General features: G+C 32.9%; 1 protein-coding gene across 1 annotated transcript in view; it reads left to right on the top strand.

Moving 5' to 3' along the window:
- Positions 1–12,006, top strand: part of SGCZ (sarcoglycan zeta) — a 173,575-nt gene that overhangs the window by 124,118 nt on the left and 37,451 nt on the right. The window contains exon 4 of the mRNA XM_053940643.1: positions 2,535–2,657. Within this exon, the coding sequence (XP_053796618.1) occupies positions 2,535–2,657 (123 nt within the window). The remainder of the gene's footprint in view (positions 1–2,534; positions 2,658–12,006) is intronic.

Genomic DNA, 12,006 nt, shown 5'->3' with positions numbered 1-12,006 from the left:
CAGCTTTTCTAGTAGCCATGTGTTTGACAGAAATTACCTTTCCAAACAGAATTTAGAAGATAGATATTCATACATGATTCTGTGGACTGAAGTATGCATTATTCAAGCAGATATGATTTGCTGAAAATAGTGATGGCTCTACAAGTTTGAGATTAGAATTTTAAAATACTTCCTTTGTTCATGCATAATATTCTAAGGCTTGATGCATTGTTTTTATTAGTAGTACTATTAAAGATTCAGACATTTTATGAGACGTGTGTGTTTGTAGAGTGTTTTTGGAAGACAGCAATTTGCTTTACAGCTAAGAAGATAACACCCTAATACATTGCAAATGCAACTTCTTGCTCCTATTTCAACTGGGAAATGAAAATGAAATGAAACAGAATTCCATTTTGATAGCACTGAGTACTCTGTAGGCAGTTTAACTTTTCTAAACCAGTTTTATAACATTCACACCTGGTTCTATGTCAGAAAGACAGGTGTAACATGTATTATGTTTTTTAGTAATCTCTCAAGTGCCTTGAACACACTTACTACCATTTCAGCAATAAGTAAGTAATACCAAGTAATACACTATTAAGCCCTGAGTGAAACATTAAGTAAAAGCCCATTTATTTTAGTATTAAAATTTATTTACTTCCTGTAATGATATTTTGGACTAGCTGAATTCTAGGTTTACTTTTATACAATGTGATTCTGAAGCAGCACAAATAACATCTAAAATATATACATTCCTTAGTCAAAGTTCCAGACCATTGTTATTTAACTAATTTTTCATGAAAACCAATATTATCCTAAATACATCATGAGTTTTTAAAAGCTGCTATTGAAACATGGGCTGTCACTTACAGTGATAGATAATGACTAAGAATGTGGCAGGTCTTTTCTCTTTTTGATTTCTGACACATTTTCTGTTAATTTCTTTTCCTTCCAGAGCTAACAACTTTGATGGGTGTAAATTAGTAACATCACAGTACTTATAATGCCACTTACTTTTAGGTGGCTCTGCTATCATCAGCTCTTTAATAAAGATGAAACTATTTAGTATTAAGTTATTTGTAATTATCCTTTGGTTATCTGAACCATAAGTACGGTTGCAGGACAAGGGCATTCCCAAACATCTGCATATGAAATCTGAAATCAGCCCCTGTTTTTATAAAGATTTTGTATTTTGTCAAAAGAAAGCCAACAACCTGATTAACACATTAAAAAAAAAAAAACAAACTTCTCTGGGGGAGGGGAGTGGGAAAAAATACCATTTTACACATTTACAGAATAAACATATCTAAGTTCAACAAAATGCATAATCACAAGTATTTTGATAATTCTTTTTCAATTTTTTCTTTGTGAATCAAAAATAGCCAGATTTTTATTACAGTACAAGCATAAGTTCATCTGAATGTAAGAGGGATTGTTTTTATCACATAGCTGATTCTGCAAATTATGAGCTGCTAAGGCAATTCCTTTACCAAAATTCATTATCACCATTTTTATATTCTTTATTACATATTGATATGATGCATTTGCATATTAAATAAAAAACTTACATATTATGGAGCAGGAGTTTTTTACAAACTTTTAAGCCACATTATTAAATTGAAATAACATATATAAATTTATTTGTCTGTAATGCTCTCCACATAATTTTTACACATATAGATTTATTCCAGGAATGCATTACAAGTCTAATTAGGGATCATAGAGAAAATTTCAGATTATTATTCCCTGAAATAATGTATCTTGCCTTATATCTTCTTGTGCCTTATGCAGTTGGTTGCTTTTCAACACCATTCTCAGAAATAATGTTTACTTTCACTTATTAATAAAATAAAATGTTCAGAAACAATTTAGTATGCAAAATATTGGAGAGTAAGAATAAAACCTGTAAATTGAAAAGCATAGTAAATTTAAAAGTCTTAATACCTGCAAAGTTTCTTCATTGCAGTTAGATCAATCCATATATCTGTCCAGTTCCAGAATTATTTTAGGATTTTTGAGCTTTGAGACATTTGGGAAAATTGTTTCATAAAATATGACATAAATTTTGATATCTTATTCCATGTTTTTGTTTGTTTTGGTGTTTTGTTGTGGGTTTTTTTTGTTTTTGTTTTTTTGTTAATTCTCTAAATTTGCAGTAGAACTGAATGAAAAGTATCCTTTTCTGCTGTGTCGATTTGTATGTCTTGATGGAATAGGGTCATGTGTTATCTTTACTTTTTTATTGGCAAGAAACTGCAATTTAAACTGAACAAACCCCATAAAGCTCTGTCTGAATTAGCATTTCAAAATCTTAGTGTTTAAGTACATTCTAAATTTTAGTGTTGATTTCCATATGCTGAAATAGATGTTTTTCATAGTTATTTCTGTAAACTATTTTAGCAGTATTTTATAATGTGAATTATCTCTCAGGCTTATAGAAAGCCAAATATTTTAGTAAAACGTCATGTATTCAATATATTTTGAATATTCAATTTATGCTGATGATTAATTCTTACAAAATATCTTAGATGTAATGATCACTCACTTGATTTCAGGAGCTGATGCTGTGGAAGCTCAGTGTAAGAGATTTGAAGTGAGGGCAAGTGACAGTGGAAAAGTATTGTTTTCTGCAGACGAAGATGAGATTGTCATTGGAGCTGACAGACTGAAAGTAACAGGTATGGTAATAATAAAGATTCTAAATGCATGTAAACATATTTTTAATACCTTTAGTAGTAAATAAACTATCAATCTACAAAATTTTAGTCCACTGGAGAAGAAAACATCTCATTATCAGTGATTGTTTGACCAACAAAAAAATACTGCGTTATTTAAATATCAATTCCTCTAAAGGTAGATTTAATTTAAACTCTACAGGATCAACTGTGGTACAAGTCACACTTACCACTATGTTTTGGCTTTATACATTACCATGAAGTATTGTTTTGGGGTGTGTGCTATTTGTTTAGGTAATGCTCGTTCAAAATTATAAAATAGTATTATATATATATGGTGGCCTTTGTTTTTTCTGTATACAAAACATCAAGTCTAACTTCCATGTGAATTAAGATTTCATGAGGCTCAGCTGAAAAACCTTGCCTTGACTTGGCTATATTAGTTTATAATGGAATAAAGGTTACTGTTATGGTTTCACCACAGCCACCAACTAAGCCTTGCACAACCACTCACTCACTCCTCCACCAGTGTGCGTGGGGGAGAGAACTGGAAGGGTGAAAATAAAAAAAAAAACTAACGGGTGGAGAGATAAAGACAGTTCATTAGGTAAAGCAAAAGTCACACACACAAGCAAAGCAAAACAAGGAATTAATTCACTGCTTTCCACGGGCAGTGAGGTGTTCAGCAATCTGCAGGAAAGCAGGGCCCCATCATACATAGCGTGGAAAAACCTGGACAAAGAGAATCATGCTGAATCCTGCTAAGGCTCAAACTTGGTCATAATACTAAATGCTGAGAAAAATAATCTTAAATATACAATTGATACAGGAGATGTCAAAGTATCTATTATAAGTAAAAAAATAAAACAACTTATAAGTTGCTTTAGCAATTATAAATATTTTTAAATTATGCTAAGAATTAGATTCCCTGCCACAGAGAAATGCAATCATAGGTTTTTGATGTCATGATCATTATTTTTTAATCAAACATTTGGCACCAAAAGAATTAATTTTATCCAAAGATTGTGTGATACCTTTAAGTTCTTCAGCAAACACATGAAAGGTGATGAGTCCCTGTGAGCAGCATCAATCAGACTGTATTACTCCACATGGCATGATATGACTGATGAAACCTGGCAAGAAATCATAATGTCAAACATCAACCAGAATTTTTTCTTTTGTTTATTTTTCTCAAGCTTGTGTTTTTTATTATCATGGTGCCTTGGGGTGAATATAGGAAAGGAATTATGGAAGAGGAAATAAAATAAAAGTTGAATATAAAAAAGGGAAAATAAGATGTGCTTATTTGGAGATAAATCTCTCCCATGTATTTATTTAAGGGTGGTACTACACTGAAATTATTTTCTTTTCTTCTGTAGCAATCAATAATGTCTCTTTGAAAATACTTCACTGTGAATGTGTCCAATAAATTATTTATTTGGGCAATTAATTTTCAAAATATGCTTATGGGCATTTATAAACTACCACAGCAATGTGGGATTTTTTGTATATTATTTTTCCTCCATTCAGAAGAATGTTTATTAATGCTCAACTTTTAAAAGCAATCTATCATAAGTCAGTCTAAGAAATTCTTGATTCATAAAAACTTGAAAGATAAGCTGACAGCTTCTCATTGATTATTTTTGTAACATTTTTATTTGTAAATATTTATGTATGCAGCCTATTCCAAGCAGAAAGGTATAGTAGAAACAGGGTAGTAATCCAGGTATCAATTTATTTCCCAGATAAGAAAAATATGGAATCAGAAGTAGTACTTTTGGGTTTAGTGATATTGCAGTTATATATTTGTATAATAAGTGTCTCTCAGCTTAAAATTAGGCAATTGGCTGGCTTAGTTTAACTTCTTATCCTTCCTTACATTGCTAGTTTTGCCTTTTCTTTTAACTGCATTAGCTATTTTCTGCTTTATTACTCAAGGAAAGAAGAAAAAGGATTCAAATTTTGTGCTGTTAGAGAAAGCTGTGAGAATTGCTATTGTCCTTTTGCACTGAGATGCCTCCTGCCACCAAGTTTAAAATGTATAATGGAGATTTGGAGGGAGGAAAGAGAAAGGCTTGATGAAGTGAACATATTGTTAAAGAACTGGGGAAACAAGTAGTAACAAGAAGATCATTTTATGGTGGGCTCACAGGTTCCTTGCTGCACATGGTTAAACTTTCTCCATTTTTTTATATTCACTCTGCTGTTCCAAGCATCTATAACATCACAGGCTTTTCTTCTGTCTCTCTGTAGCTGCAGAACAAGAGTATCTGCTTGATTTTTACTTCTCTTATTTAAATCTTAATTCAAAATTTTCTTCCCTTTGCTTTTTATTTCATTTTTCTTTTAACTGGATTATGATCTCTGTAAGATACTCTTGTAGCAGAACTGTACTGATCAACCTTGTTCATGAGAGTACAAGCACACATCATGAGGCAGCTTTGTCCTGCCAGAGCACTTTTGAGAAAGATTAAGAATCCCTTAGGTCAGTGTACATTTTCTTGAGAAAATGCTGTGAAATAAAGTTATATAAAAACCCTCACTGGATGGCTCTGTTAGTATAGTTGGGGTTTTTTTTGTTTTTTTTTTTTTTTTTTTTTTTTTTTTTTTTGTTTGGTTTTTTTTTGTTTTTTTCCTTAAAGCAAACTCGTAGTTAGCAGCTGTATAAGAAGGATGAAGGAACCTGGAACTCACCTAGTTTTAGTCAAAGTGCACCTTTTTTTTTTTTTTTTTTTGACAATGTAAATGAGGTTTTTTTCTGCTTTGTCTTCCGAGGTGGCTTTCTTAGTTAAGGCTAAATGCACACTGTCAGAAATTCTCTCTTCTCCCATTCAACTCATACTATTCTATCCAAATTTTACAAACATTTTGCTTTTTGAAAAGGGTATTTCTCTCTCTATGATTTCAAAGGAGAAGAGTCAGTAATTTAACTCTCACGTTGTCTCCTACATGTTCTTTTGATTATATAATTTCTTCACTTTTCTATAATGTCCTTTATTTAAACATGATTTTATCTCTGACCCTTCTTCTGAGACCCATAAAAACTATGGTATAATTTCTTTTGTTCCAGGTTTACATAGCTTCTATATGTTATACTTGCACATGTGGCTTTTTATGTTTATTAATCGTGCTTTAAAAAGCAAAGCAAAAATAGATTTGCAAATTAAATTAGATAGGTCATCAATCAGAAGCCATTGCTGTTCTGCAGTCAAATCCAATTTTGTTTTCTAGATGTGGCAAATCAGCTACATAACTTTTTCTAAATAACCCAGTCTAAATTGTTTGGAGAATATTACTTACCTTTAAGGAAATTGAATTAATCTTGTCTCCTACTACTTTCTTAATTGCTGGATTATTTTCTTTCTTACTGCTGCATATCTGGGTGGTGTAGTCTGTTTTAGCCCAGGACTTGAACTCCTTTCGGGATAGAACTGAATTTTTTTATTATGATAATTAACATGTCAACAGTAATACTTTTTCTCTAAGAAGAAATAAGGAGCTACTTAGAAATTTGTCAGTTATAGTTTTACCAAGATTTTAGTTCTGTAGAGTTCAACCACTTCATAATTTTTGGAAATGCAAATTTTTCAGATACATGAAGTTCCACATCTGTATTGTATGACCTGATCCAATTGGCTGAAGCTCACTTTTTTCCCATATTTCAAACACAGAAATAGTTCTGACTGGGGGAATTGCAGTTGTACAAAGGTTTGCACATTGTTGCTAGCAGTACTAGGAGAAACAAAGGAAGCATAAAAAATTTGCAGGACATTATGACTTCCTAAGAACCTTCTTCCTTGTCAAATAGTACAATCATGTGAAAAAATGGAAGTTAGAAAAGGACAGTAGAGCACATACTGTGGTAACTTTCTCAGAGTAATAGTAGGATGTACATAGGTCAAATATACTTTGACACCAAAGCAGTGTCAGGAAAAAGTATGTGAAGGGCTGCAAGTATCTTTTTCTTTACACTGAAGTATATGCTTACAGTGGGTTCAGTCTGGCTTTTGATCAGTCATTGACTTAACTAGATGAAAGATGAGAGCCTTGATGTGTCAAGGAAGCTTCAGAAGGTTCCAGCATACCTATATTCTGATAATATTCTAATAATAATCAGTATTAATATGCAGAGGACTGCATCAATACTTCAGTTTTGATTTTAAGACTATGCTGCAGGACTAGGAGTCTGCAGGTAATTGAAATATAGAAAGGTCTTCCAGGGTAGTTAAAAAGAAATGATAAAATAGAAATATGGCTTATAGCTATTAAAAGGAAATATGACAGAATTATGAGGAAATATATGTGAATTGCAAATTAGGTTGGAGAAGTAGAAATAAAATATTTATAACAAGTACTGAAATGTTGAAAAATAACTTATTATTTGATGTATGTGGTTATTGCAGTAGACTTATATCTAGTGCACTGAGAGACTGCATAGGAATTTCAGTATGAATGGGAAAGAAGATCTTGGATTTGCCATGTTCAGTGGGTGGATTGTCATTCAGGACAGATGGAGTTTGGAGAGTGAAGATGAAGGGAAGCATTTAATCATTTTAAGGTGGCTCATGGAGCCAAATTATCTGACCACAGTAAAACTACTGTATTTGATGTGGTGCTAAAATTTAATCCTTTAAGCAGATATGACAAATTCTTGGTATCCTGAACACTGAATGAACCTGAAATCTTTTGTCATCTGTCAGTGACAAAAATGCATCACATATATAGGATTTCTGTTTTTCCTGAGTAATGAGTACATTAATATGTACTCCAGTGATGAATAAGGTTTCTGATAAGTTTATTTAGGTCTCAAGAAAGCACTTCATGTCTATTCTTGCCTTTGAGGGAGCGCTTACTGAAAGACATTATTGTTGTAGTCTAACCACTTGACAAAACAACCTGTCAGGGCATGACTCTGGAGGTACAGCTACAGAGCTGATTACAATCACATTTATATATCTGACTCCAACTTGTCTATGAACTGAAAGCTTTATGGGCAGGCTACAAATGGTGAGAATAAATAAATGAATAAATAAATTTATTATCCAGGACACTGCTTAAATAAATTTATATCTTCTATTTAAGGGTAGAATGCATCCAGCCAGCTCAGATTCCAAGCAGTGTGTATCTACACCAGCCTGCAGGTGACTGTGTAGACTGCTGGAGGAGTACATTAACCTAAGGATAACAACAGTTTATTGACAAATGAAAGATTTTGACTTTTGGCACTTAAAATTGTATGGAAGGAAAAGAAGAATTGGTCTCAGAAACATATGTAAAGTGAAATAAGTCTTGGTAAAAGAATTTTTTCTTAAAAGGGAATAAACCAAAAAGCAGACAAATGTGCAAACAGTTCTGTCAGAGCAAGAAAACGTGTTCAATTCCTTTACAGCCATTTCAGTGAAAAATTCTCATCTAGCCTGTTCTGCAGACTAAGAAATAATAGAAGCATATAGTCAAGCAGAATAAAGGAAAAAGAAAGAAAAAATAAAGTACCCAAACAACTAAATAACACACCTTTGAAATAGAGGTAGAATAATCTCCTACCTAGAGAGTCAACCTTTCTATAATCCATACTTTCTGAATAACTCTACTTAAGTAATCAACCTTTTTTTTTCCTTTTTTTCATTATAGCATCAGTTACAAGAGAAGACAGATTTTAATCCTTTCCTCTCCTTCTGGGCTGTAATCTATTAATTCTATTAAATAAGGTTTATTTTTTTAAAGCTGATTCTGTTCTTGTCTGAACTGTTCCTTTGCAGAATGCAGCCAGCAGTTTCTCAAGGTTAGTGGAGACCATTTTCCCTGTTCTGGTACAGAGCAGCATCAATCCAGAGGCTGTTTCAAACTTAAGTGAATCTGATTTTCAGGTTAAAGCTTTAACACCAAGATTAACACTAATATTCACTGTTGGATATTTGTGGCCAATGGAAGCATTAATGCTTTTAGGAAAAACTGCCAATTTCTGCATCATATTCCTAGTCATATTCTACATTTCCTGCTGAAGGACTGTATAAAGTCTACAGATGCAACTTAAAATAGTTCTAGTTTGAGGTATTTGAATTACAGATAACCAGGCAAATCCACATGAATTAGGGAGTGGACAAAGCTTAGTGGAAAATTGCCCCACTAAGGGGTAGCTACCAGATTTAAAAGGTAAGCCACCTTTTCAATCAAACCGAAACAGCTTTTTTGGAAAACACACAGTAAACTTTCAGAAGGCTTTGATGCAGGCACCAGGTATTAATTGGGTTCAGATATTGTAGCAACATTCTAACTGTTAAACCTGAGCTAAGTCTGACACTTACATGCCCTCAGGCTTTGTAGTTTTGAAAATGCACATTTAAATTGCAGCAGTCAGACTCATCTCTATTTTTAAGGTATAACTACTCACAGAAGGGAAAGGTGAATCATAAAAGAGCTCCAACATTCCTATTTTCCTCTTTTTTTTACCTTAAAGAACTTGCTTGCGGTTTATTTATATCTGGAAAAAAAATTGTTGTATGAGATAAGGGTCAGGCTGCAGAACACTGTAGGATTTCAGTTCAATAAAAAAAAGAGCATTTGGTTCCAAATACTCACACTATAATGGTGACACTACAGGCCAAAAAAATTTTGCTTTGTCCTGGAACAGTATTCTCATTGGGTGCTAGAAGATGAAGTCATTTGGATTTCAATTTGTAAAGCTTTCAGAATAGGAGAAATACTGTTACATTTTCAGGAGATACTGTAGGCACCTGACTTTTCACTAAGAATGTACTGATGTACCTCCTACTGTAAGACATGTAATGCATGTCAGAAGAGCACTTCATTTTCTCTGAATTATGTTAGAAACCCCTACAAAGTGGCTTTTTTATTTTTATTGAACCTTAAGCAAATTTTTATCCCGACTTGAAGCACAAGCTAATGTATTTAGTAACCACAAAGTGCATGGTGACATTATAGAAGCATTTGTCATGACATACATCATGCTTTACAAACTTACATGAATTAACTCTAAATTTAGGTGGAAAGTAGCAGAAAGCCTCACATGAAGGTTTGAGGACTGTTTCAGTCCATGGTAGTCACAGTTTGATACAAAGACTTACTCTGAGGAAATGTTAGCTCGCCACCAGTAACATCTTGGACCGCACTGTTTTGCCTAGATCAGTTTATAAAGCAGGTATGCAGGTAAATCTGTGAAAAACATAGATTCCAATAATGTCTGCTCTGCAATACATTTCAAATCTTATTCATAGCAGACTCCTATAAGCTAGGAATAATTTAGCATACAGAAAACAACTCCAGAAAAAAATTATTTAAACCAAAAAAAGAAAAAATATGGCCTGCAGCTTTCAGCCTACATTGTGAATTTAAATTCCTATCCTCATTGTGGCTAATGATGAGTTTAAATTTCACAGTGTCTGACAGCATTAAATTCAGCACACCAAGGCACAAACATAATAAGCCATTATTCTGGCTGTCAAAAAATATCATCAATATATATAGGACTTTGTATTTGAATTGTGTATTACAATGTGGCTTTACTCAAGGCTCAGAAAGTACATATGTATGTGTTATGAAGTTTAAGAAGTATAGATAGAAATGCTCAAAAATTCAGAATAGATAATGTAAATTCCAGAAGTAAGAGTGGTAAAAATCAACACATATTCTATGCAAGATGTGGAAATTATCTGTGGTAAAAATTATCTCACAAAAATAGAATGAAGAAAAAAACCTCAATATCCAGGCAGAAATGGACACATCTGAAAGCTATATAATTGCTCTGAGATTCAAAATAAATTATTATTTGTATTTCATGGGTATTGAAGAAAGGGTGAATAACCTATGTGGTAATGTTGTCTACCAAAAAAAAAAAAAAAAAAAAAAGAAACAGATTAGGCTTTTTGATAAAGAAAAGGAATCATCTAATGCATAAGGTCTAGTGATAACATTTTGGATTATTTGGGGGCCTCTTGTTTCTTTTAACTTCAAAAGACTTTTAACTACAGTGACAAACATCCATTGGGGGGAAAAAAAGAAGAAAATATCAAGATTGTACAAAAGACGTACAGATTGTAAGGATGACACAGTGTTGAAAAAGTAATGTAAGTGTTGCTGTGGGGAAGAATTGAAAATGTGAAGGTGAAAAGAAATCTTAAAATTATTTCAGTTGAAAACATCCCCTGCTGCAAAGTTATAGGGAAAGACAACAGCAAAACAAAATCAAATTGACTTCTAGGGGTCAATTTTCAAACCTCAAAGAAATCTTAAGTAATACTTAAAGATTAAATATTACTTAAGTATTAAGTATTACCCCTAGAAAAAGAGTTAGAAAGCATTTTGATCAAAGGTCAAGAGCATCATGTGAAAGAAGAAAGTCAAATATGAAGCTAGAATGTGTAAACAGGAGTAGGCCCTGAAGTTCTCAGCTATTCCACACTGGCAAGGTCCTCTTCAGAGAGTTTAGTCCTGTTTGGTGTACCATTGTTCAGTAAACAACTGGATAGAACCCACATCCATGGGACTGATTAGTTGTCCAGAAGAATTATTTCTGAGGAAGAGAGAAGAGGTTGGTGCTGTGTAGCTTGAAGAAAAAAATCTCAAAGAGAATTTCATTTCAGTCTTGAGGCCCTGAGAAACAACCTGTTGAAAAAACAAGGGATGCTATCTATCAGTTAAAACCCCAAATCCAAAAAATAACACCCAAACAAATAAAAAAAAAACCCAACCAACAAAAAAAACCCCAAAACCCCACAAAATACCGCACACCAACTAATCAATAAAAAATTCACAAATCTTTTAAACGAAAGAATAGAGGAACAGGGAAATAGTTTGGCTGTAGAGAATGTAGAATTTCCTTCATTTTTTACTTCAGAGCTAATTATATCATCTGTTGAAGATGAACTGGTTGGTCTTGATTTGGTTTTGAACTTAATGATTACAGAGAGGAATAAGCCTTAGAAGAGTTCAGATATTTCCTGTTTATGTCTAGTCACAAGTTACCTAATATAAATTCAATATTTTTTTTCTTTCTAATCTTAGTTCTTACTAACATATTAGATACAGTCCTCTTCATTGTAGTTTTATTTATATTCTTTTTTCTAAGCTGTAACACATTGGTTAGAGTGAAATGTGGTTAGTGTGACCAAAAAACTAGGGATTAGTACTTGCATTTACACATAAGTTAATTGCTTTTGGGATGTATTGTCATCTTCACTTTTGACTAAAGTTTGGTACAGTGAGGGGAAGATGAGAAAGCTCCATAAATAAGCACACTTTATTACAAAAAAGGATAGAATGAATGAGCTTAGCAAGGTAAAGCAATCAGAGGAAGGGCCCTCTGTTTTCAGAGACTCATCATACTGGAGCTGGT

The sequence above is a fragment of the Vidua chalybeata genome, chromosome 4 (assembly GCF_026979565.1).
Source record: "Vidua chalybeata isolate OUT-0048 chromosome 4, bVidCha1 merged haplotype, whole genome shotgun sequence".
In the NCBI taxonomy this organism is placed as follows: domain Eukaryota; kingdom Metazoa; phylum Chordata; class Aves; order Passeriformes; family Viduidae; genus Vidua; species Vidua chalybeata.
The sequence above is the reverse complement of the archived record's forward strand: the minus strand, read 5'-3'. Positions and strand labels throughout refer to the sequence as shown.